At 47.3% G+C, this 27,202-nt stretch overlaps 1 protein-coding gene across 11 annotated transcripts in view; it reads left to right on the top strand.

Annotated features, from left to right (window-relative positions):
* TANC2 (tetratricopeptide repeat, ankyrin repeat and coiled-coil containing 2) overlaps nt 1-27,202 on the top strand; it is a 218,872-nt gene that overhangs the window by 53,372 nt on the left and 138,298 nt on the right. For 7 of the 11 annotated variants that reach the window (XM_062625109.1, XM_062625112.1, XM_062625115.1 and 4 more), the window contains exon 4: nt 26,420-26,491. The exons of 3 other annotated variants lie outside the window; for them this stretch is intronic. In XM_062625109.1, the coding sequence (XP_062481093.1) occupies nt 26,420-26,491 (72 nt within the window). Of the gene's footprint in view, nt 1-21,001; nt 21,342-26,419; nt 26,492-27,202 lie in introns of those variants that run through there. One more of the 11 variants, XM_062625123.1, reaches the window with a different exon arrangement.

Below are 27,202 nucleotides of genomic sequence, written 5' to 3' on the forward strand. Positions count from 1 at the left end.
GTACAAGGGGATGCTTGGACTGATACAGTGATTGACAGGCAGTGTTTAATACTGTATTGAAGAAGTTTGTTTTATATATAAACAGATGATTGTGTGTTATGATACTTTTACTTACATTACTGAAATCTAATCTGTTTATTCATTCAGTTTTGATCCATTTATCGCACATACCTGTTCTCTACTCGTAGTTATTGCAGTGTAAACTGTAGTTCAAGGAAGAGAAAGCCCCAGTGTGAATTGAATAATGTTCTATAGTGCAGATTTTCCGTTCAGTTGAATACTTTGAATAAGAAGACACATTCCTGCTGTTTTCTGTGCCTGAATTATCATACTCTTCTGGATGCTTGTAACTGGCAGGCATCTATAGGTGCTACAGTAGTTTACAGCAGCAGAAGTACCCCTGAAAGTGTATTCTACATATTGTTAGGTATCTGCTTTCCCATAATAATAATGACACTATTATTAATAGTTTATTATTATTATTATTAATTATTGTTATTATTATCAGTCATTTCATGTCTTAGTAGTTATGTAGCAGAGATTTGCAGGTGAAACAAAAGAAGGTGAATGATCTGCACTACAGAGTACAGCAATAATGAGTTTATCTGTGCTCTGTCACAGCAGCGGTAACAGCAAGGCCAATAATTGACCAATTTTGTTTTATTTAATACTTTTAATAGTAATAATGAGGTTTAAAAGTAAAATGTGGTTTAATAGTAATGATGGCTTCAATCAGACGTCACCTTCCGACTGTCACATCTCCCAGTTTCTTCTTACCTGAAAGCATCCTGAAAATGTTCATCTTATTCTCCAGTGGACACAACCCTTAGTGTGCTCTGCAAGACCAGGTTGTACCAGCCCTGTTCTCTGGCTTCTGTGGGCAAAGCACAGATCAAAGGCTTGAAATCCTTCAGACAAGAACAAAAGAAGGTTTCAAGTTAGCCTATTAAGTGTGAAACCACAACTCCTTGAGGCTTTTTGCTGTCAGCAGGGGCTGATGAAAGCCTTGTAGCAAGAGACACCGGTTCCTGACAATCATTTTCACCATTAGCCTCAAAAGTATTTAAATTTGGCTTTAGAAATGGATCATTTTGGACTCGGTGACACTTCCTATGGGAACACTTGGTAATTGGCACTGGGACAGCAGGATGCTGCAGTCAGAGAGGTGATGGTTTGTTCTCTGCCCGATCCCTGGTGTGGCCACCCTGAGAAAGGGGAGAACAGCCCCTCATAGCCTTTGCATCTTTAATATTCATGGTTAGATTGTGCAGGGAAATACAGCTATAATGACTTGGCCAAATGAGTTCCCTCTTCGCATGGATTGGGAGTATAAAAAAATACTAGGTGTACAGTGCAACTGCTTGCTTCTGTTTGAAACCAGTGTTTCAGTCCTCTTTTTAATAGCCAACTACTCAGGAAGTGTGCAGATTACAAAGGTGCGTTAGTGATGGTGATTTAATAAGGCAAAGGAAATCATCCTGGGGAATCAAAGCCAGCAGTAGTGAACCAGGAAAATCAGGTAATGGTCATAGAAAGGTGAGAATTGGAAGGGACCTTAAAGCGCTCACCCAGCTCGAACCCCTGCCACAGGCAGGGACCCCTTCCACTGGAGCAGCTTGCTCCAAGCCCCTGTGTCCAGCCTGGCCTTGAACACTGCCAGGGATGGGGCAGCCACAGCTTCTCTGGGCACCCTGTGCCAGCGCCTCAGCACCCTCACAGGGAAGAGCTTCTGCCTAAGAGCTCAGCTCAGTCTCCCCTCTGGCAGGTTAAAGCCATTCCCCTTGGCCTGTCCCTACAGGCCCTTGTCCAAAGCCTCTCTCCAGGTTTCCTGCAACCCCTTCAGGCACTGGAGCAGCTCTAAGGTCTCCCCTTAAGGAGCCTTCTCCAGGATGCTGTGTTCTGCTTCTGAGCCAAGTGTTCTACATTCCCTAGTACATTAGCGAGAAGTAGGCTGGAGGCAGCTGTTTCTTGGTGTTTCATGCTGAAAACGAAATGGTTGGTATGTATCAGTGCTGCAAAATTGCAGTTGAAGAGCTCGCTGCAATTAAGTTATTTCTATTGAATAGAAATTAGGCAAAAGACAATGATTTTGACTGGTTGTTGGGCAGCTGTTATTGGGATGGAAGAAAGGGAGACAGACTCAATTTAAGTAAATTTGCAAACAGTTTGGCAGTTACTGCTAAAAACTGAAGGTTTTCCTATTTGGAAATGGATCCTGGGGGTGTTTTCAGCAGTGCAGCTATGGAATGTTACTTGTGCTCTTGGACTGTTGTTGACCAAAGCTCTGAGCTCAGATGGGGCAGCCACAGCTTCTCTGGGCACCCTGTGCCAGCGCCTCAGCACCCTCACAGGGAAGAACTCCTTGGCTTACATCTAACCTGAACTCCCCCTGTTTCAGTTTGAACCCATCACCCCTTGTCCTGTTGCTGCAGCCCCTGATGAAAAGTCCATCTCCAGCATCCTTCTGATTTTTAATCCCTTAAAGCAGAATGGTCATCACTGAGCTGCAGTACTGAGAGTTGGATGATTTGGGATTAATAACCTCACAGTAACTTTAATTTTAAGCCTTGGTTTGGGTCTATCTCAGATGAATGTGATTTAAACTAAGATTAAAAAAGATTCTCAGGTGCTCAGCTGAAGTGCTTTGTGCAAATGCTGCATATGTTGGGTATATAAATACACTGGTATTTGCACGTGCTTTTATCCACAGCCTGGTGACAGATGTCTTCTTGTCCACGTCTAAGGAGTCATGTGGTTTCCTGAAGGAGAGATAGAAAAAGGTAAAGAATCACAGCTATTGTCATTAGGAGCACTAAGAGGTGGATGCTGGAGCTTGAAGGCTGAAGTGCTTCAGAGCTTAAGTGTGTTTAAATCTTTTCCTCTGAAGTTGGTTTTGTGCAGAACTACAGGTACAGAATTAATGGATTGGGAAGTCCACCAGCCTGGTGGAGACTTTGGGAACACTGTTTCCTCCTGTGGGCCCTGTAATGTAAATTGTGGAGGTTCCCACAGTGCCTTTGATATTTATCCCTTTTGATCTAAACAGTCCAGGCTATGGGAAGAGTTTCTCTTTTAAATGTTTTAATAGAAGATGTTCCTAATATTGGGAGCTTCAGTTCATTTCCAAGTACGCTTGAGGGCTGTGTGTGTTTACAGCAGAATCAGACCTGTTGGTAACAGGGTGTGTTGAATGATTCCTTCCTGCTCAGTGGTGAGAATGGGGCAGTATTTAGGGATGGGGGGTCCAGTTTGCAGTATCTACCGTGAGGTCTTTCTACACAGACTGCCAGAACAGGGGTTGTTTCTTCACCATTGCTCTGAGGTGTTGATTTCCTGCTTTCTGCTGGTCCAATAGTGGCGTTTTAGATGGGCAGTAGTTTTGAATTGTAAGTAATGAAATAAAACCAAAGGACATTGAAGCTTCATTTAGTACATTCTCTGCATGTCCCTCCCAACGCTGACCATTCTATGAGTGTGGTTCTATGAATATGTGAATGTTTAAGGTCTAGTAATAAAAGCCACTATTTAGTATTATTTTCTCTGTGAGATGCTGATTTAGTGGGATATAAGGCAAGAAACACAGCTCCTGTAATAGTGCCATTATAAGGATGAATCAAGCATGTCATCTGCTCTGAGGAGTGCAAAGACTTCCATAACCCAGAAGCTTGAAGTTCAGATCCCTCGACTGGAAGTTCTTGAGCTTGTCAGCAATGTCTGTAGGACCTGGGGTGGGATGGAGAGCTGGCAAGGTGTGGGGTGAATCTCAAATGAAAAGCGTAGCACATAATGTCGCTGTAATCCTCTGCAGTGTCACAGGTTCTGGGGGAGCCAGGCTTAAAGTGTGCAAGTGATGGATTAACCTTTAACTGATCATCTCTTCTGAAAGCGCGTTCAGAACTTCAGTCACCTCCCATATTTTTCCTCTTTGAAGGAGTTGCTCCCTGTCTCCGTGGTGCCCACACGGGTGACATGTAGGTCACTGTGTGCTCCAGCTTCTGCTGTGAGAATACTTGCTGTGGAAGGACAGCTCGTCCTCAGAGCTGTAGTGCAGACAGACGAGGGATGAGCTGGGTTTACACTGAGATGAGCTCTTGGGTCCTTTCCATTGTGATTCCCTGAGATGTGGCATTGAGGGGCTGTGGGCAGAGGCCGTGGAGGTCGCATCATCTCATACCAGACAAATCCAAAAGCCTTTCTCATAAGGGCTCTCAAGAGACGATCAGAATGGGATCAGTGTACGTTTGTGAGCACCACTGGAGAAGTGTAGTTTTCATGCCGTGTGTTTCCTGGTCGTGAATTAATCATGCAGATCAGAAGCAAAGCTTTAGCATGGTGCTGCTGCTGTAACTGGTCTCCCCCTCCTCATTTAGAGAGCCGTGGCTAAGCTTTATGCCACACATAGCTCCAGGTTTTAGCTTGACTCCCCAAAAGTGTCCCTTCAGGTCCTCTGCCTGACCAGTGCCAGGCTCAGACTTTGCTTTGGAATCTCACTTTCTAGGGAGCTTATCTGGAGTGATAGTCTGTTATGGGGTCCCGGGGGGGGGGGGGGGGGGGGTGTGTATAAGCTGTAATTGCATTTCTTTGAGCTTTTAAAGCTTTAGCTGAAGGGTTCCCATCACTGTCTTTGATTTTCTCTCCCCATAAGGTCAGTTTGTATTTGAGCTTCATGGCCAAGCAAGACAACCCGTTTTCACTTCAGTAGACTCTGACTTACATGAACAAGTGTCTCGTAGGTGTCTTCTCTCTCAAGAAGTTTTTTGGGACTTGGAACAGTTGTGGTTTACTGGTAAAATGGTTGAATCTTTGCTGAGACCTCATTTTTAGAGCAAATCTTAATGGATGATTGCATTTGATAACTCAGAAATCTTACAGAAAGGCACCTCAAGGCCCAGAACCCTATCTAGGTAAAGGCTAGATGCTGAAATAAAGGAGTGTCCCTTGGTTGTGGCTGCTGTAAAGAGGCAAGGCTTCTGCTACAGTCATAAACGTGTCTTTGGTTTAATCTTACACTGCAGAAGTTCCTCTTTTCAGGGTGTCACAGTCTTAAACTCCTATTAGCCCACGTGGGGAGCTGGCGTGTTTATTGCTAACTGCATCACTGGGTTAACCGGTACCCGGGAGGATGCCGTATTCCACCTACTTGTACTCTTGGTGGCGAAGTTCATTTTGTATCCAAGCCCACGTAGTGTCTGTGAGTAATTCAGAAGATCATGTTCTGTAACTGTTCATGATCTCAGGCTTCTACATGTACAGCAAGGACTGTGTTTGGAATGACCTGGATCGGAGGAAAATGCACTCAAGGACTGGAGCGCAGCTTCTCTCTCGTGCATCGCACTTGGTGTGTAAGTGTAAGGCACTGAGCAGCATGTGTGCTGGGAGGTGCTGGTGCTTGCGAAGAGCTCACAGGGAGCTCTGGTAAGTCTAGACAAGAAATGCATGAATAATCCATCTGTTTTCCTCCACTGGACTGGATAAACTGTGCTGATTTCTAGGGTGGTGGTGCTGGAAGACAAGTAGGACTTGCTGTGGGTTTGCAGCAGAGCTCCACAAATAAATCACAGTCCCTGCCACAACGCAGTACCCAGCAAAAGCCTCCACCAGTGTGGTTTTTCTCTGCTGGGCACTCTTGTTGCAAGTTTTTGCCTGTTACCATCTCTTGCTGAAAAGCTAATTTTCGTGGTTGAGCACTGAAGACTAACAAGGGCCAATAGAATGGCTTCTCCTTCATCCCCTAGAGCTCCTGATCTTACTCACAGGTTCCCATTTGGGCAGTAGGTACATGAGTGTTCAGGCTTTAGTTTTAATATTAGAAGAGAGCGGGGGGGAAAGAGGTGATGAAGAACACTTACAGCTAATGAATTAGGTGGGTGTGTGGAACAACAATCCAGCTGGGAGTGAGTGTGGGGAGCAGGCAGAGCTGGGTCCTCCGTGCGTGGAGCGTTTCTCGCAGCACCGGTGTCTGGGATGTGACAGTCAGCTCCTCTTTGAAAGCAATTCCCTGACAGTAATTTCCCACAGCAGAGCTGTCTGAGCTCACAGTTGTGCTGCTGTCCATGGGGGGGCTCTGGCATGTGCTGTTATCCTGGGGCGCTGGGGAGGGTGTGCGCCGAGACGCAGCCACGGGAAAGCAGCAAAGGGAAGTTCAGAACTCGCCTTCTCAAGAGGGATGAAGTTTCAAAATCCAGGTTTGGGGAGGACGAAGGTCCCCCCTTTCATCTTTTGCATCCAGTGCTTCACTGAATGCAGTGAAGTAATAAAACATATTGCTAATTTAACTAGAACATTGTATTTTCACATGGCCCTATATAAACACTGGGGAGACTCCCCCTGCAGTCCTCATCCAGCTCTGGGGCAGCAGCACAAGAGGGGTGTGGAGCTGATGGGGTCCAGAGGAGGCCACAGAGATGCTGCAAGGGCTGGAGCAGCTCTGCTCTGGAGCCAGGCTGAGAGAGCTGGGCTGGGTCAGCCTGGAGAAGAGAAGGCTCCTGAAGGGGAGACCTTAGAGCAGCTCCAGTGCCTAAAGGGGCTGCAGGAAAGCTGGAGAGGGGCTTGGGACAAGGGCCTGTAGGGACAGGCCAAGGGGAATGGCTTTAACCTGCCAGAGGGGAGACTGAGATGAGCTCTTAGGCAGAAGCTCTTTCCTGTGAGGGTGCTGAGGCGCTGGCACAGGGTGCCCAGAGAAGCTGTGGCTGCCCCATCCCTGGCAGTGTTCAAGGCCGGGTTGGACACAGGGGCTTGGAGCAAGCTGCTCCAGTGGAAGGGGTCCCTGCCTGTGGCAGGGGTTGGAAGTGAATGAGCTTTAAGGTCCCTTGAACCCAAACCAGTCTGGGACCCTGTAATTCTGTTTTACTGACAGTGATTTACTCCAGTTACCCACCTAACGTGGACAGGTTTCCGGGGCTCAGCCTGGCTGCCCAGGTCTCTGCAGTGGGAGCTTCACCTTGTGGCATTGCTCCATGAAGGGATGGAAGTGTGCAGCAGGTTCTTCTGGCTCAGCACACAGTTTAAGAAATGCTGAAATCACACAAAAGGAGCAGTTTGGCACCTTCCTCCTGAAGAGCACGCTTTATTATGTTTGGTCAGTATATTAGATCCATTAAGAAGCCAGTGTGAAGGTACCTCTGTGCTGATTAGCCCTTTAAAGTTCTGAATAGACTTTTGTCTCTTTGAAAGGTAATCAAAATGTAGCTTAAGCTTTGAAACTGTTTTGAAGCCAAACTGCTTCTGGCTTTTTTTACAGGTGTGCCTTGTGTTGGAGTGGGGCTGACACCTAGATTATCCCTACTGACAGGCTGAAAGATGTATTCTCACCCTTGAAACTTCGGGCTGGCTAGTGATGTGTGCTCCACTTACAGCTAACAAGTAGACCTGTCTGTGTTCCTGCTATTAGTCATTGCAGGTGACACAGAGTTACATCATGGGAAACAAAACATTTCCTTTGAAATAAGGTTTTTGGAGTATGGATGAGCCCTTTCTGGTGGAATGTGGCACGCTGCACTCTGCTTGCTGTTGCTTCCATGGGTTTATGAAAGCCTTGCTGTTTCTTTCTGTCGTATGGATGTACCTGTGGTACAAGTTTCCTTACTGTGATGGAGCAGAAGCTGAGTCACACAGGGAACTGCTTGTAAAGCCCTGAGTGACCTGCTCTAAATTGGTGTTGCTTTGGGTATGTCGTGGTTTAAACCCAACCTGGGTCCAACCCAGGATGGGTTGGACCTTCTGAGCATTAGAGGTCCCCACAGGTTGCTCTGTAACCTTCACCCTCTGAGGTGTAGGGGACACAGTGCAAAAGTACTTAGAAGATAAGCAAAACACCTTTTAGGTTAATAAAACTAATAGCAACGTGCATTTCTGCCTTCTCCTGTCTGTGGCTCAAGGAAAGGACTAATAGAGATCTGGTCAAATAAGGCTTTGATTTTGTTTCTTCACCCAAAGTGATTTTTTACTGTTTGAAGGCTGAAATGGGGCTCTGGAAAAAGGGTTCAGGGATTGCTTTGCTCTTCTTGTACTACCAGGAGTAATAAGGAATCTGCAGACTGAGCGATGCAGCCAGTCAGTGTCCTTCTGTCCTTTACTGGAGATGAATTGCTGGCCGGGTAAAGCCTGCTGTCAGTTAAGAGGAGAGGATTGAGTGTGGTTGTGTAACGTGTTTTAGCATTGTATCTAACCTAAATACAAGATGTAGCTATTGGAAAGACTTAATTTCCATTAATTGCACTGGCAGCTGCGTGACAGGACCCACGCAAGAAGAGGTGGACACATGAGGCTGTTTTGGTGTAAAACCAGCTCATACTAAATGGGGGTGTGCACAAATGATCAGATTTCCTTGTTCCCTCTCCCCTCCAGCCCCCCAGAGAACTGAACCCATAATGGTGTTATACTCTGTGGGGCATTTAGGACTCAGGTGAATGTTTTTAAACCACAAGGAAGGGATTCTGTTGTCCTTAGGAAACATAAGTAGATCTAGTGTTTTTTACCTTGATAGCACCATTTGATAGCTTAGATTGCTGGACTTAACACCGAAAGTGATCCAGAAACATCTGTCCTACACATCTGGCTCAAACCCCGATAGGAACTGAGTATTTTTAGCCAAGTCCACTGAGATAATAGACTTGTGCATCTACGTGAGTATTTATAGACTCAGGCTGTGTTCCCTGAGAGCAGGAATGTGTCGGGAGAGGAGCCGTTCCCTGGATGCTGAGTCAGGGGTGATGCTGCAGAGCCATTTGGGTGCAGCCGATAGCCCTCTGCCTTTCACCTTGGACCATGGATACTGGCAGGATCTCAGCTTGGGCACTGATCCTTCAGAAGACCCCCCCTCCCCAGTGGCCTGGATCCTTTGTTCACAGCTTGCTTCTAGGAGCAGCAGGCAGTTTGCTTTCGAAGGCTCTGTCTAGCTTGGAATGTGTTTGCTGGGTGGCAGCCGTGGTGTGATGGAGGCAGGTTCGTGTTCAGGAGAAGCAGTGGTGTTATGCCTACAGCTCCACTTGCCAGACAACCCATGGCTGCTGTTTTGTCCATAAATGTCGATGTAGGGATTAAGTGTGGGAGGTGTTCTCTACAGAACTGCATTCTCCCCGGCAAGCAGTTGGCCTGTCTCGGCGCAGCGATGCGGTTTGGATTACAGGGTGTGTTATGGCATAAGCAGTTTAGTTCCATTAAAAGGATTTGGGTTTCCCTGTTGATCCCGGGAGAACAGCAACTGTGTTATTTGGGGCGATGTGATTTACTTGAGATTGTGCACAGCTTTTTGCCGCTAACATCCACAGAGATCATCACCACGTGGGTGAGTTCACGTTTTAAGGATCAGTGGCAGCGTGCTCATGTTTTATGGCGTGAACTACTTCAGTTTTGATTATTCAGTGCTGTTTAAATTCAGAAACACCATGAAATCACTATGTGAAAGGGGTTTATTTGTCAGCATCTGTTTAAAACCTGTGTAAACAGATTGAGGATGTGTATACTCTAACAGAGTGAGACAGCCAGAGATGGACAGATAACGCTCCCTCTCCCCACCTCACACAGCTAATTGCTGCTTGGGGTTTACCGAGCCTCCCCTGTTTGTTTTCCTGAAGTGCAGTTTCCCATTCAGGCTGTTCCTGAATAAACACATGTGTTTACCTGCCACCAGCCCTGCATGAGAGATGGGGGGGTGATGCTTTCCTGCCTGCTTTTATCCATGGCCACAGTTGCATTTGGGTGGTGGTTACAGTGTGATGCAAATGCTCAATATGGTGCAAGCTGTTAACAGTTCACAGCTAAATTCTTTCATTTTCCTCTCTTTCTGCACATTCTTTGTAAGCGCTGGACTCTTGCTGTGCTGCACAGTGGGGTGTGGGGGCTGAAGCTCCTGGCAGGCACCGAAAGCACCCGCATGTAAATGCCTCTGAAAGTGGATGGGTTTGTAGTTGAATGCAGGACTGCAGGTGGAATCACTGCATCTCTGATGGGCAGCCTGCTCTAGTGGAAGGTGTCCCTGCCTGTGGCAGGGGGTTGGAACTGGGTGAGCTTTAAGGCCCCTTCCAACCCAACCCAAACCAGGCTGTGATATTACAGAAGTGTACGAGTGTGTGTGCAAGACCTTCTTCAGAAGGATAAGAAGGAAGGTGTTTCTTTAATGCAGGACCCTGGTGAGGTCTGTGTGGCTGCAATACAGTCACTTCTGGTGTCAGCACTTCAAAGAAGGGGCTGCAGAATTAGGGAGAATATGGAAAACCATGTCAGGGAGTGGGGATTGAAACCTCACAGCCTGGGAGATCAGGAATTTTGGGTGTGGATGTTATTAGAGAGGGGAGAGCTGACTTAACACTGAAAAGAAGGTCCATAAGGCCACTCAATCAAACAAAAGGATATACAGCACAATCTGAAAGGAGAATTGGAAGTGCTGAAGAAATGTGCAGTGCTTTAACAGGATGAATAATTATTGACACTGATGGAATGGAAGTGATTTTTTTGGCAGCAGAGGAGCAGAGAGCTTCAGTCAAACAGAAACGAATGGAAATCTGTGGTTTCTACAGTGCAGGAGGCCAAGCCAGGTCATTGATGGGCCTTCCTGGATCTTAACATCAGCCTTATTTTAAGAGATAAGTAATCGTCAAGAGAAACCCAGCAACATGTGCCTGCGTATATAGATAGCGCGGGGTGTGTATGTATAGATATGTATATAAATTATCACTCCCATATATATTGTCCTGTGAGGACAATTTCTCAGCACCCTTGGTGCATGGGCTGCTCCTTGCTGAAGGTTCCTGTGCCCTCTGTTTCCCAGAGGCTGGACAGTTGCCTCTCAGACAGCAAGTGTTTGTGTGCATGGGCTCTGCAGCCCTCTCTAGATATGGGAGAACCAGGTCCAGCATTCCTTATGCAAAGCACTCGAGTTACTCTGTGTTCTTTCTTTTCAAGGAGCTGGATCTCTGCAAGCCTGAAAAGAATGCGATTGTCAGATGGATTTGTACCTGCCCATAAAGCTGAAATACTTTGATGTATGATTTGGTCATTATGTATTTGGGTTGAGTCTCCCTCCTTTTGATTTCTGCTCCTGGTCACTGAAACCTTTCGAGTTCATTAGTGCTGTATCAACCCTTGGGTCATCTTTATGACTAAGCTGAGCTGAAATGGGCATCAGCCTCTCTTCGAGGCATTTGCAGTTTGTTCTCTTGCCCTTCCAGCTCTGTTCTAATGGGTGATAATTAATGCTTAGAGCATGGGAGAGGCTGATACAGTCTTTCACTCTGGAGCATGACAACTAAATGGGGGCAGTTCACAGCATCATGGAATGGTTTGGGTTGGAAGGACCTTCAGATCATCCAGTTCCAGTGCCTGCTGTGGGCAGGGACCCCTCAGTTGGGGTTTTGTTGGTTTATTTTTCCCTTTCTTAGTGTTTCTTCTCCACTTGTGCCCTATTGTGGAAAACTGCCTCTCCTTTCATCAAGGACGGCTTCTTGTGCATTCTGAACTTGCTTTCTCATTTAAAGCTTCGACTCTGGATGATCCTTGAGGTCCCTTCCAGCCTATGATGAAGTTTTCTAAGTCAAACTCAAGTATCATTAAATATTCAACAGGAACCATACTGTGATTCCCTTGTGTGCAGTCTGCAGGTTACTGCAACACAGGTCACGGTGTGCAGAATCCCTCATCTGCATCTTCAAGCTAAAAAGGGATTCTTTACTTTGAATGCCAGTTAAACTGACCAGAGAGCTGGAATTCTGCTGCCGGTTCCATGTGCTCTCTGCGTTTCTGAGTTTCACAGTTAGTCTGCCTGCTGCCTTAATCGCTGCCTGCTCGAGGAAGCCAACACGAAAACTTAGTCATAATTTATTTAATCAGCAGAACAGCTGTTTCACTGCAAACTTTCATTAATAAACATCCAAGTTGGGCTACAGAAATAGAATCCTTGCGGCACTAACAGGTTTCTCCCTCAATGTGGAGCAGTCATCTTGAAAGTGTAATTATTCGCCATAATGGGATGCGATGCAAAACTTGGCCTCATTAAAGGAAATGCTCGACTGACTCTGCTTTCAGTTGGGAAGGGAAAGAAAGGTAAGTGTCTAAACAATAGTTTTAGCAGGTAATTTACACCTCAGCCAGGGAGCAGAGAGCAGGAGGGAAGCATAACAGTGATTCAGCAGTGCTGACAAAGGCAGGTGAAGGGAATGTAGTCACCAGTCACAGATTGCAGGTGGTTCTCAGAATATAAATAACAATAGAAATCAACACAAGTGAGATGTATCTGTACACATGGTCCTGGTTTAGTTTAAATCCAAAAGTATTGATTGTGGTTGTGTTAGATCTGTTTTTCAAAGGGTTTCACACCAGGAAGTGAAGTGATGCTGGTGAGTGTGTCTGTTGTGAGCAGAGAATGGCTTCGAAAGGTTATCAGAGTCTAATTACACCCTAGACCCTGTGATCTGAAAGCAAAGCTGGCTGGGCTAAAAAGAACATAACAAAAAGCTGGTTGGAAAGTGCAGTGGGGCTGAAAGGTCCATCTGGAGGCAGCACCTTGAACCCTGTGCTCAGTTCTGGGCCCCTCACTACAAGAGAGACATCGAGGTGCTGGAGCGGGGTCAATGGGGCTGGTGCAGGGCCTGGAGCCCAAGTGTGATGGGGAAGGGCTGAGGGACCTGGGGGGTTCAATCTGGAGAAGAGAAGGCTCAGGGGGGACCTGATCGCTGCCTACAACTGCCTGACAGGAGGATGGAGCCAGGAGGGGCTGGGCTCTGCTCCCAAGGAACAAGGGATGGGACAAGAGGAACCGGCCTCAAGCTGCACCAGGGCAGGTTTGGATGGAGCTGAGGAACAATTCCTGCCCCAGAGGGTGCTCAGGCATTGGAACAGGCTGCCCAGGGCAGGGCTGCAGTCACCGTCCCTGCAAGGGTTCACACCCCGTGGAGACGAGGCCTCAGTGCCATGGGTTGGGGGTGGGTTTCCACTCACATCTCACTTTACTCACGGTGTTGGAAGTGATTTTCCTTGTGCAGGCTTAATCCTATTTGGAAGTTCTTACGGCTTCCCATCGCATTATGCCCGAGGGGTGCCCAGTTGGATGTGCTGGGGCTGCATGGGGTCTGCTTTGCTCTGAGAGAGCTTTTCTTGTGCATGTAAGTGTGTGGAGATCCCTTGGAGGAGAAAATGGGAATTATTTAGCCTAAGAAAATTCTCCCAGGTGAAATCCTCAGGTAAACCCCTCCTTTCCTGACCAAGTCCTGCCTGGAACGGTGAACAGGAGTTCTGCAGCAGCCACTGGGGCACATCTCTGGTTATGGATGGTGATCTGTTATTAGTGGGAATGTGAAGTCCCAGCTAACTAACTTCACTGTATGAAGGCAGCAGTGTAGTGAAGGCTGAGGCACACAGAGCAAACTGGTATGCCGTTGAAATGTTGTTGTATGAACCTCAGAGGACCACAGGTCCTTGGGTGTTCAGGCATTGATTGGTGGATGCTAATTTCACCTAAAAGACTCCAGGATGTCTGGAGCTTTCTCTGTTGAAGCACACTGCTGTTCTGTGGGGTTTTCTATACCTGGGACTGTAACAGGTTATTGTGGGATGGGTGTTTCTTGCTTTGCTCCAGAAAGGTGGAAGGATGTTTGTCTGGAAGAGGAGGAAATGCAGCAGAACACCCTGTGGTTGATGGGTCTGGGTTGCCTGTGCTAAGCCTTGTTCTCACAGGAAAGATCAGCTGTGTGATGGAAACTTGATGGTTCTTTGCTGTCTTAAGTGAATTTTCACCATAAGCTTTCTGCCAAAGAACTTTGTTTGTGATCCCATATCATGGAATCCCAGACTGATTTGGGTTGGAAGGGACCTTAAAGCTCATCCGGCTCCAGGCTCTGCCACGGGCAGGGACACCTTCCACTAGAGTAGCTTGCTCCAAGCCCCTGTGTCCAACCTGGCCTTGAACACTGCCTGGGATGGGGCAGCCACAGCTTCTCTGGGCACCCTGTGCCAGCGCATTCCCACATCAGCCCATCCCTGCTGCAGTGCCCCTCCAGCCAGGCAGTTCCTGTCTTGCAGAGTGCTCTGGCACTGTCAGGTTTGACTTGACCTCAGACACGGGTTTTGGGTTTGGATTTTCTGCCATCTGCTGTGGTCAGATGCTTGTTTCCGTGGAGATAAGATACAGGCAGGGCATGTGGAAACAAAGCAGCACACTGTTTTACCCGTGTTTTACTGATTTCTCATTCCCCAAGATACAAGGCAGGGCTTGTGCCATAGACAATTCTTCTCACTTTCAGTAACTTGAAAACAATTAGCATTTAGGCTGTGTATCAGTAACTTCTCCATTGTTTCTGATGGCATTTTCTATCTGTAAGAATCTTTATTTGCAGTGTTGTAGCTTCTCTGTCACTCAGAAGGGTTTCTTTTGCCGCTGTACACATTAAGAGCATTCTGCGATGGGGATGAACCTCTGCTTCCCTTTGATGGCAGGCTGCTTTTGTTGATCTGTGCTCCATGACTTGCATTTCTTAGAGGCTGGGTTTCTTCTGTCACAAAATGCTGTTTCAGATGGATGGCTTATCCAGCAGAATCTGCTGGAATATCGATGCAAGACAAGTGCTTTGTTTCTGAAAGTGTTTTCTTGGACTCCAGCAGCTTTTTGCCCTTGTCTGTGAATATTTCACTCTCTTTAGAGGAGGAGAAGGGGAGGTTTTCCTACTTACTAGGATGTGAGTAACCCACCACATCTGTTTCTAAGCTGTCATGCATAATGGGCGGGTACGAGACTCATTGTACCTCCAGGTTGATAAATGAAATAGAAATCACTATAAAGGTTATAGGGCGCTGAGGCGCTGGCACAGGGTGCCCAGAGAAGCTGTGGCTGCCCCATCCCTGGCAGTGTTCAAGGCCAGGTTGGACATAGGGGCTTGGAGCAAGCTGCTCTAGTGGAAGGTGTCCCTGCCCGTGGCAGGGGTTGGAGCTGGAGGAGCTTTAAGGTCCCTTCAACCCAAACCGTTCCATGATTCTATGATCTAGAAGCAGTTCAGTGGATAGGAAATCTGGTGCTGGCTCAAAGGGTACTGTGTATCTGTGGATTGCTTTTCCTCTTATGTTTTATCTTGAGGGCAGAATTCCTTGAATACTTTGTCTTTAAAGCCCTGCCTTGCTTATTTGTAAATGCGCACATAAATTTACTGCTGCTTGAGTAGGAGCTGGAAAATAATTCCTAGAAAGAATTACTCATTCTTCCAACTGAATAGAACCATTTTGCTCTCTAATTGTTTCAAGCATGGGATTGGGTGGCATTTATGATCAAAGGCCATGAATTGTGACTGCATCCGTCTGTGACGTTTCTTCTGTTGCAGTGGAGAGCCGTAAGTAAGAATTGCAGAGGATGTTTGGCTTGTGCGAGTCCTACTTTAGTGTTGAAGCTGAACTCCTAAAATCTAGTTATTTGGCTTGCAGGAGGTAAGAGGCTGGATTTTGGTTGCTTTTGGTGGAAATACCTGTGGTAAAAAGGTGTAATGTGTTCTAAAAACCTCTGTGGCGCGTTCACTGGGAGGGGAATGGGAGAATTCATGCAGCTGCAGTGTGAGAGTGTAGAATGCAATGAGCTGATGATGGAGAACAACACTCAGTGTTACAGTGTTTGAGAAAACAATGAAAAGCTAAGGAAGACAAGGTCTTCAGGTGGGATTTTTGTTTTCCCTTTTGTATCTCCTCTAATTATCGCTCTAATTTCACTGTGTCATCAAACTCAGTGGTTAAGTGACCTTTTCAGTACTAACCCCCACACCATTGCTTGGAGAGCAGCAGCAGTTTCCGTACCAGCCTGTCCAAGTGTGTTTAATTGTGGCAGAGCCACAGTGGTGATCACATGCAGGTGGAAGACCCTGTTTGAAACTGCATGATCACGGTGACAAATCCTAATAGAAAAGTGCTGGGAAGCTCTGTCAACAGTCAATTTCCTGGAGTAAGTCAGGGATGAATCAATACAATTGACCAGGTAATTGAATTGAGTACAGCTGGGTAGGCAAAGCTGGTGGAGCAGAGTGGAGTCTGCAGGTGAGAGTAGGGACCCAGTCCCGGCCACCACTGACTGTCATGGGTTTGCTCTGGCATCCTACTCTGGGATCGCTGAGGGGAGCATTAGCAGCAGTGTTTCCTTGTGCTGGTGCAGCAAAATGAACATTTGCATTGAATCCCAGCCTGGTTTGTGTTGGAAGGGACCTTAAAGCTCCTCCAGCTCCAACCCCTGCCACAGGCAGGGACCCCTTCCACTAGAGCAGCTTGCTCCAAGCCCCTGTGTCCAACCTGGCCTTGAACACTGCCAGGGATGGGGCAGCCACAGCTTCTCTGGGCACCCTGTGCCAGCACCTCAGCACCCTCACAGGGAAGAGCTTCTGCCTAAGAGCTCATCTCAGTCTCCCCTCTGGCAGGTTAAAGCCATTCCCCTTGGCCTGTCCCTACATCCCTTGTCCCAAGCCCCTCTCCAGGTTTCCTGCAGCCCCTTCAGGCACTGGAGCTGCTCTCAGGTCTCCCCTTCAGGAGCCTTCTCTTCTCCAGGCTGCCCCAGCCCAGCTCTCTCAGCCTGGCTCCAGAGCAGAGCTGCTCCAGCCCTTGCAGCATCTCCATGGCCTCCTCTGGCCTCTCTCCAGCAGCTCCACGTCCCTCTTGCGCTGCTGCCCCAGAGCTGGATCAGGGCTGCAGGGGGTTCTCTCCCCTCAACCTGCTGCTCACACTTGGGAGCTGTGAAACAAATCCAAGGTGTAGAAAGGACACATTGGCCATGGCAGCTCTAACTATAGAATATAGTGTACTAGTGTTACACAAGGAAAAATGCTTTGAGTTCTAATCCAAGGTTATCTTAAGCCTTTCCAAGCAGTTGAAATACTTTGTTTGGGGTTTGTCATCTGTGCTTCTGCTTCCCAAGGGGGGATAGTTCAGTCCCTGAGCAGAGCATCTTGGAGGCAGCAGCAGGAGCTGGCAGCATCGTGTGAACATCCCCCTCCCTGCACCCATATGTGCTTGGGTTTGCTTGTCCCATGTGGTTCCTGCCTCCTGCTCCCAGTGCCAGCAGTGAGTGGCATTTGGGGAGTGACACCTGGTCTGAACAGGTCCAGTGCCCTGTTAATGCCCAGGGAAAGCACTTGGATGGCTTTTGGGTTCCAATGGGTTCAGCCCATGGGGGATCTTGGAGCCCTTTTCCTCTGCTGAAGGGCTTTGTATCCATAATAAATCCCTCTCTCTGCTCCCTTTCTGTCGTCGTTCTGGGATCACTGAGTGCTAGCAGCAGGCTGCCTGTCATTAGGGTAGCCTATTTTGAGCTTCAGTCACTTGTACCAATTTCTCAGCTAATTTTAGGACAGATGACCACTAAGCTGTTCTAAAAATGTGCTTGAACTTTAAATTAGGGGAACACGCACGAATGCAAAGACAAAATTTGCCCTACAAAGCAGGTAACTCTGGTAGTTACTGTGAAGAGAAGCCTATGTTGTAGCTACTGTTAATTGTTACTAATTATTTTAATATATTCAGCCACTTGGAATAATGAGGGTATCTGTCATGCTTTTGATTTGATGCTGAAGATGCTTGTGTTTGCTCAAGGTCCCAGACAGCCTTAATAGAGACACAAGTAGTTTATCATTTACAGATGGAGAGAAGAATCGTGTTGAGACAGTGATGACAAGGAGGAAATGTGGAAGTCACTCATGACTGATCCTCCTTTGCTCTAATCATAGAATCATAGAATCATAGAATAGTTTAGGTTGGAAAGGACCTTAAGATCATCCAGTTCCAACCCCTTGCCATGGGCAGGGACACCTCACACTAGACCATGCCACCCAAAGCTCTGTTCAACCTGGCCGTGAACGCCACCAGGGATGGAGCATTCACAACCTCCCTGGGCAACCCATTCCAGTGCCTCACCACCCTCACAGGAAAGAATTTCCTCCTTAGATCCAATCTAAACTTCCCCTGTGTAAGTTTTAAGCCGTTACCCCTTGTCCTATCACTACAGTCCCTAATGAAGAATCCCTCCCCAGCATCCTTAGAAGCCCCCTTCCCTTGTTGCATGCACTTCCCAACTGGACACGGAAAGCTCTCGCCTATGGGGCAAGGCGGTTTCCCACCTTGCAAAGAGCTTTAAACAACAAATGACTTGTACTGCCGGTGATTGTTCTCTGCTTGACTTTTGAAATACTCTGGTTGGACACAACCTGCTCTAGTGGAAGGTGTCCCTGCCATGGCAGGGGTTGGAACTGGATGAGCTTTAAGCTCCCTCCCTACCCAAACCAGTCTGGGATTCTATGAACAGTGCCCTGCTATGGCTCAAGCTGCCTCCTCAATCCATACCAGCTGCAGGAAGGAGCAAGCACCAGTGTTGACACCGGTTCTTTCCATACCAGTTCTTTCCATACCAGTTTTCCAGCATAGGTTATGCTGCAGCTGTTGGAGGTTTGGATTCCAAGGTGTGTTCTCAGGTCAGCGTTGCATTTTTGTTGGATGATTTAATGCTCTTAATGAAGAGCCTGTCATTTGTGACAGAGAAACACTTGGGAAAGACCCTTTGGGCTTCAAGAAATGGCCTGGGTGGTGCTGGAGCTGTTTGCTTTTGAGAGAGGAATATCCAGGGGAGAGAAGGTCCAGGTTAAGAGTCTGTGGGGGCCACATCCCTCATTGAGGCATTCACTTCCTTTATCTGCTGGGTGTCACATTGTGTGTTAACCAAATGTCTTCATCTGCTTGTCAGAACAAGCTACAGGTTAGGAGGACAATGATGCACTGGTAGTGTTTGGCTGGACACTGCCCTGAGTTACCAGGTCCTCTCGTCTTGATAGCTACATGATAAGTGTTTTCTCATGGATCATGTTTTCCACCTCCTCTGTATAAGGATGGACTTTAAATTTCTTCCAAAGCACTCATTAAAACACTCTTTGAAGTATTGGCTCAGAGAAAAAAACCCTTTCAGTCATCAACATTCCATCCAATTACTCAACCTCCTCATTGTCTTGTCTTGTAGACTAGATAATGCTCACACCTAATCTCACATCACTGAGGTTATTTCTGACGCTGGGGGGTTTGTTCAGCCTTGTCCAAACCATTCCTCAGCCTTCATTGAGCAGGTGGATAAAATTCCATCTCTTGTATCCACGTTTGTGGTTCCTCACAATCACTGTTGAAGAGGTGAGCTCTGCTTATCCTTCTCCTATCTGGAAGCTATAACTGTGGCTCTGTTATCTGCTCCTCCTGGGTGATTCTGCATTGGCCCCATAGGAGCTGGAAACATCATTTCAGGCAAAGAATTCCAAGTTGGTGCACGTAGATTGCTGCAAATTGGTACCTTTCTGATTCAGTGACAGTAAACAGCACATTCAGCTGATTGCTTCCTCCACTGCCCCATTAACTTTTATGTAGTTTCTAAAAAGACCAGCTTTACATTTATTTAAATGATGAAAATAGTGCACAAGTGAGGCTACTTCTGTCCCGTTTAGTAATCAGATTGAAAGACTGGTTGTTAAAACACTTTTAGGGACAAGTACTGGGGATGTGGGCAGTCAATCTCAACAAAATCACTCTGCTCCAATTCTGTGAACGTGGATGGCTGATTTCATAGGAGCAGAATTACAGTATGTATTGATCCATGGAGGGATGTCTGCACTCAACAAACTAAGGGTTCTTTTGAGTAGTAATGTTTGTTCTATCTAAAAGATCATGGGTGTTTCAGACTTTGAAATCTTCAGTAGGAAAACTCATGCTTCCAATGGAAATTCCTGTATAGATACGCATTTAGTAAAGTGTACACACGCTTTTAGGGATTAAACTTGCAATGTAATTTCATAAACTTTAATGGAATAACCAAGCCAGCATTTGTGTTCATAACCCGGTGTGTTAAAGTGGCAACAGAATCATAGTATCATGGAATGTTTTGAGTTGAAGGGACCTTAAAGCTCATCCAGCTCCAGCCCCCTGCCACGGGCAGGGATACCTTGCACTGGACCAGGTTGCTCCAAGCTGCATCAGCACATCCATGTTATGTCAGGACTGGCTCCTTGTTTGGTTACTGCTCCTGTGGCCAGCGGGACATAGAATGAGATCAGGTCCCTTCCCTGGGTTAAATCTGTATTAATTTTGCACTTTAGCTGAATTATTTCAGAGCATTTCTCTAAATACTAACCTTTAGTTAGCAAAAAAGGGACAGAGTCTTTCAATAGATGTGGATGAACCGTTACCCAATGGAATATTCTCTTTATGAAAACATCTCAGTGGCTTCCATCTCCCATCTCTTTACACACAGCTGGAAAGCTCTTACTTTGGTGGGTGTTTGGGGTTCTTTGGGGGTAGTTCTTTCTATCATCAGGGCAGTGATTTAGTTGAAGTTGGCTTTTTCCTTTTGGATGTATTGTAGTTCTACTCAGTGTACCTCTGGCAAATACCTACTTTTGGTGTGTGATTTTTTTGGACCACTGAATGCAGGTCTGGGCTGTGAAAGTCTAGGAACTCAAAGTAGCTTATATGGTATTATAGATATATATTATATTATTATATGTATTTTATAAATGTCAGCTTTACCATTAATTGCAGCAGACTAATTCCCCACAGGAATAGGAGCCTTGTGTGTCTTCAATGACTTCTGTGAGTTCCCACAGCTGTTCCTAAGGGATTCAGTATGCTGGGAAGTGCTTAGGGAGCTCTTTTTTATTGATCCTCTGATGAATAACCCAGGTTGGGCCTAATTTCATCCACAAGGTCTTACACCCTCAAGACCCCCAGTTGCAGCCCCCCTCAGCACTGCCATTGGGAGTTATTCGGGGGGGCTTTATCTGTTAGTAAATTAAAGCAGTTCATAATAATTTATATCTTAATTTAAATCATTTCTATCCTAATTTGTACAATAACAGTTATTTTAGAACAATAATGATTTTTATACTTATTTTCTGAAGCTGGAGCCCCCCCCCCCCCCCCCCCCAATAAATAATCAGGAGGATGCTTTGATTCAGGCAACTCTTTCAGTGCCAGACTTCCCGCTCCCGCTTTCCAGGCACAGGTCCCCCTGGGGGAGCAGGAGGCGGTTGCTTTCGGCACGTGTCATTCCTCAGCCTGGCTGGGATCCGCTGGGAATGCTGAGAGCAGGATTTGCAGCCACTGCTCCTTGGCGGGGCTGAGCCAGCGCCGGCTCCAGGGACGAGCCCGCGCTGCATCCCGCCGCGGCGATGCGCGAGGTCCAGCTCCCATCCCACATTCCCTCGCCCCCCGTGGCTCCTCGGCTTCGTTTCTCCTGCCTGCGCCTGTCTTTCGGGAGCGTCTCCTCACGTTCCGCCGGGCTCAAGGCAGACGGTCCCTTCCGCGGGGATGCCGGGCTGGGCGGGAAGCGGAGCAGCTCCTAACGGCTGGACTGGCTTTGTGTGAGTCTCCCCCTCTTCCCCCGACGTGGTTTTGATAGGATGCAGATTCCAGGGGTTGATTTAGAGGCTGTTGCAGTGGGGCAGTGCTGTCGGCTGCCCTTACAGCAGCAGCACAGCTAATGCAGTCGGTTCTTGCAGCAGATTTCCCAGCATGCGTGGAGCCGCTGACCCACCCTGTTATTTTCCTGCTTAAAAATTGCTTTGTCAGATAAAAGAAGCCGGGAAGAATCGCTTCGTGGCTTTAGAGGCTGCTTGAATTAAACGGGGAAGCAGGAATTCAGGGCCGCTGGCCCTTGATTTGATGTAAAAGTTGCTGTCTTTGCCTTTCCCGGGGGCACCTGGCAGGGAGGTGATGCTGAAGGTGCTGTGTTTCTTGCTGCCATGGATGGTGTTGGTGCAGATGCATCCCACTTGGATTCGCAGTTTGATGGGTTGTGATGTGGTGTTTTGTGTGGTGGATTTATTGAGCAGCGTTGCTGAAACCCCTGGGATTGTCTTTTCATTTCAGGAGCTTTCTGTTCAAAGAAAACAGCTCTGGGTATGGGAGAGGATTGGTGTGTCCTTGGTTTTAAATGGAGAACTGGTGGAACAGGGATGGGGGGGGAGACAAGCAGGTAAGGAAGGAGGGGAAGCCAGAGCCTCTCAGACCCCTTTAGACCAGGAGAGAAGCTTCTCTGAAGCTGTGATTGCTGAGATCACTGAATCCCTTTGTAGTTGAGAGGAAGAGTTCATAGCTGTTCGTTTGCTGTATGCTTCCATAGAACTGACCCCCGGTTGTGTCTCCTGTCCCAGCTGAGGGATGCTTGGTGCTGATGAGACAGCATCTTTCTGCAGTTCAAATCGTGTAGATTTCAGTGGACTTTTTTAGCCCTGAGATACATGAAAATACACCACCAGGCAAGTTTCCCTGCCTCTCCTTGCCAGCTGCAGGAGAGCATGGATTCCTGAGTCAGTATTTCACTGTGTCATTCACTTCCCTTGGGGCGTTTCTCATGGCGGCTTCTGTAGTAGCTCCTTATCCAGGTTGGTCTCGGTCTGTTCCCATCTTTATTTTAGATGGACACAAATACCTGTGCTTTCTAGCAGTGGTTTCACAGCTGGTTTACTTCTGGTGATCAGTGGCATCCGAGGCGTTGTCAGGAGCTGTGGTGTATCACCATGCTGACAGTGGTTACAGGAACCAAGTTGGTTACACTTCCATAGGTGATGCTGTCTGCAGTCTGTTGTCCAAAGAGGGGGTCATGCCCATAAATAATAAAGCAAATACTACCAAGTACCTAAAATCATGGATAAATAAGATAACTTCTGTTAGAACACCTGAGTTCTGGTGTGCAGACAGAGGTGAGCACTGTCAAGACCATAAACTCAAGCACTTGGAGTTTGAAGACATGAGAATTAATGTTCCCTTAGCAACAGTGATTTGCCCCTTTTTTGTGTGTATGTGAAGATAACTCTTGAATGATGTATGGGATCATATCCTGGTAACCCTGCTCCTCCACTGCAGGGACTGGAGGGTGCCTTGTAGCAAAGGGGGGAAGGTATTAAATAGTTGAGTTGCTCAGCTCCTAACTGGGGGCTGCTCCTGATGTCCCTGCAGTGCTCTGCCTGTTCACCACACGCTTTAGATCCTGCCTGGCATGGATCTGGTTGTATTTTTATGCTTTCTTGCAAGCATCCATCATTTCACAGTTCCTGCCTGCTCTGCCCTGGAGGAGCATCCTATTGGGATGTGCCTGCCGGAGACACCGTGTTTCCTGCTGCTTTTCCTTGGCTATAGAGATGGGCACAGCAGATGGGAAGGGTCGGTGGTGCACAGGGTGAGGGGCTTCCCGAAGCAGCCCTGAGGTGGTCAGGTTGAATGGGTTCATCTGGTGAACCTGTGGGTTTATTTATGCCTGTTAAGTGTGTGTGGACGTGCACGTGTGTCCCTTGGGGAGGGGATGGCTCCACATTCCCTGTTCTTGTTCCCAGAAGGTTCCTCGTTAAAAGCCACTGAATGGTTCTCAGAACTGCCACTGCATTCAGCCAAGCTACAGCCTTTGCTGCAGCTGCACCAGGCACAGCAGCGGTGGGTGAATTCAGTGGCATGATGATGGCAGCCCTAATACATGCTGAGTCATCACATTTCCTTTTGCCATTCCCACCCTCCTAAATTGATTCCAGTAGTTCATAGAATCATGGAATGGTTTGGGTTGGAAGGGATCTTCAAAGGTCATCTGCCCCCCCCCCCCCCATGCAATGAGCACACCGTTTTGCATCCCACTGTTGGGTGTTGAAGAGCATCAGAGAGCAGGATGACCGGGGTCTGCTGCCCTGGTTCATGCTTGTTCTCAAGGCACGGGTACAAGCATTGTTATGTCCAAGTGACTGCTGCATGAGAGGTCTTGTCCTTCCCAGTGATCTTAAGGGGTGAGGCACTGGCACAGGGTGCCCAGAGAAGCTGTGGCTGCCCCATCCCTGGCAGTGCTCAAGGCCAGGTTGGACACAGGGGCTTGGAACAAGCTGCTCCAGTGGAAGGTGTCCCTGCCTGTGACAGGGGTTGGAGCTGGATGAGCTTTAAGGTCCTTTCCAACCCAATCCAGTCTGTGATTTTAAGTAGATTAATTCTTATTTAGGCTTGAAATATTCTAGCTGGACTTTCATGGGGAATTGGTGGTGGTGTATCTCTTTAGGGTCCCATCATGTATCTCTTTAAGGTGTCACCATGTACTTCTTAAATTTAATGGTTTTAGATAATACCTGCCTCATGTCAGCAGGGCAGCTGACTTCTGAGAGACCCAAATCTACTCATTTTGGACTAAAAGCTAACAGTTCTTTCTTCTAAAATAGAGAACATGCTTGTATTAGATGTATTTAGTTGGAGAAAATCCAAGTAGGATTTAGATTCCTGGTAAAGCCAGTGGGTGAAAGCCTTCTGTCTTCCAAGGGCAGCTTGCTTTTCCTCCCTACCAAGAATGATGTCAAGGGTAAACCTTGCTGCTTCTGTTAATGGAGGAGCCAAGTTTTGGAGGAGATGCAGACCAGCTGTGGTGAAGTGCAGTTTGGTGCTTTGGTGCTCTGGTGTCCCTGTGGCACCTTGTGGCATAGGAGCAACAGAGACTTTCCAATGCCTGGGCTCCTGCCTAGCACTGAGTTGTGGTGGCTCTTGTTGCTGAGAGTGGTTGTGAGTCCCAGGGAATGGTGTGTTACTGTTCAGGCATCTTCTGAGTGTGGCGTGGTGCTGGACCTCCTTAGTTCTGCTCCTGGCAGGACGGGGCTGGTGCTCCATCTGCCATGTAACCAGACTTCAGCACGTGTGGTCCTGTGAGGTGGCATCCTGCAGCATCTCCTCCATTAGAATCCACGTCCCTCAGAACCAGTCCAGCCTCTTCCCAGCTCCTTACTGGTGGACAAAGGTTTGCCAGGACCCGCCTGTGGATTACCTGGATGGGCCTGGCCAGGTGTTGGTTTAGCATCTCTCACAACAACCCTGCAAAACAAGGATATTGAGTTTGGGTTTTGAGGATGATGATGTGGCTGCTGATAGGTACAGAGCTTTGGTCCTGATTTTAATCTCTGTAAACCCTTGTCTTGTAAACCTTTCAGTCCCTATAACCATCTTGCATTGTGGATTTCTGTTTGGGACTCAAAGGCTTTTTGTTTTCTCCATAATGACCTGTTAATAGTCGTTTATGCAGCTCAGTGCAGCTAATCCCAAGAGGGTGCATGTCAAAGCTGCAGTCACATTTGCAGTATCACATCCTTCATGGCTGCTCTCTTCCCCCAAGGAACAAGGGATGGAACAAGAGGAAATGGCCTCAGGCTGCACCGGGCAGGTTTAAATGGAGCTGAGGAACAATTCCTGCCCCAGAGAGGCTCAGGCATTGGAACAGGCTGCCCAGGGCAGGGCTGGAATCACCATCCCTGGGGCAGAGGAAACAAAGAATCTCCCATGGCCTGGGCTGTGGCCCTGCTTTTTGGGGTTGGGCTTAAGTTTCCCATCACCTTACCCATTGTGCTCTAGCTTCCCTTTAGAGCTAGGCTAACAGATGCAGCTCACATGTAGTATGAGTTGGTGGAATTGAATTACTTGATGGCGTAGCAGGCCCATCCAACAGATAATTTCGGGGATATAGAGTCATAGAATATCTCTGGTTGGAAGGGACCCATAAGGATCAAGTCCAGCTCCTTGCTGTCTACGTCTCTGTGTCTCTATATCTACTTAGAAACACATCAGAATGCAGCTGCTTTTAGTACAATCAAAAAATATAAACGCTAAAATGGGGCCTATTGAGTCTTTAAACAGCTATTTAACAATTCACTTATTTCAAACCTATTTTTAAGGACTCCAAAAGCTTCCCCTTCCCTGCCACGAGATGCACTAACCGCAGCAATCCACATTGTAAATGCCTGGTTTCTGCCTTTGCACAGCCTCCATAGCCAAACCTCTACTTTCAGCTGGCATGAACCCCGTGCACTCAAGCATCTCTATTGATGTGCACATCTATTGTTTCTAATCTGGTCAGTTGATCAATGAGGACCAGCATGTAATTAATTGTATGATACTGTACGCTGTGTCCCACTCTGCATTTACCCAGATGGATTGTTGTATTTGTTAGCTATAGCTGCATTCCTAAACAATTTCGGAGGGGAGTGGTTTTGTTCTTCTTGGCCTTCCTGGGTTTTAGCTGACAAATAATTTTAAAGGGAAACCATTTTATAGAATATTCTTTTTATTTCTTTCTTTTTCCCTGGATCTCTTTCTTCACGTGGTTAATACTTGTTATATTCTGATATCTAAGTGGAGGAACTGACTGAAGATGCACTGTTTGGTTACTATTTCATCGACGTGCCTGTGGGGTCAGTGAGAGGAATTAAAAGCCTGCTTATATCTGAGGACCACACAGATTCCATTTGCACTGAGCTGGGGAGGAAGAGCGAAGGAGTCAGTCAGCGTTTGCCCAGTGCCAGCGTGCACAAGGGATCTTTGTGTTGTTCTGCTGCTCCTACAGCATAGGTGATGGTGCTCAAGGAAAAGTTGCATCTGCCTGACCTGTCCACGATGATGTTCTACTTGTGCTGTTTTGGTTCTCATGCAGATGGAGGGAACGAGGAGCCACCAGACCGAAGACAGGCAAGTGTAGACTCCCGTCAGAGCCGATCTGGGCAAGGTAAACGTTAGTGTTGTTCTGCCTCAGTGACCCATTTCTCATGTGTTCACCTTCTTCCACGTACATGTTGTGTTTTCCATCAGGCTGTGTAGTCTGACGGGGTTCTGTACCCATCACTGTTATCCACAGAGCTACAAATCTGCTAACATTCCCCAAAACAGGCTGCCCCTATGGAGTTTGTTTGTGGCACAAGACTGTGGAGTCTGTGACGTCTCTGTTTTGCAGGAGCTTTACACAAGGGCAGTTGTTGGAGCTGGTGGTGGAAGAAGTCTTCAGCACATCCCAGTGCAAATCGACTTGCTTGCCTTGCCCCCAGTTGCAAAGGCAGTACCCAGGATGTCCTTCCAGTGTGATGGAGAGGGGACCGGTGCATTCCGGACAGGCTGAGCATCTGCCAGTTACATCCTTGGCTTTGTCGTTTCATCCTACAGGAACAGGGCAAAACGTCCTAGGCAGAAAGTAGTAAAAATAGTTCGAATATTACTTAAATGATTATTCTACAAACTTCTGTTGAGTATCCATCATTCTTAATAGGTTTGGTGGTTAAAACTACCACTAAAAGCTGTGTAAAGGGGATTTCTGCCATTGAGAGCAGCAGCTCTTGGGTCTGTGCTGGCTTCTGTGTCCTTTGAAATAGTTCACTTCCAGTTTTAAGCATTTACCGGTTTGTGAGGGTTGTGAAAACACTGGTATTTCACACAGCTCTTGAGG

Source organism: Pezoporus occidentalis, unplaced genomic scaffold (genome assembly GCF_034315485.1).
Source record: "Pezoporus occidentalis ecotype Australia unplaced genomic scaffold, CSIRO_AGI_Poc_V1 ctg277, whole genome shotgun sequence".
Taxonomy (NCBI): Eukaryota; Metazoa; Chordata; class Aves; order Psittaciformes; family Psittacidae; genus Pezoporus; species Pezoporus occidentalis.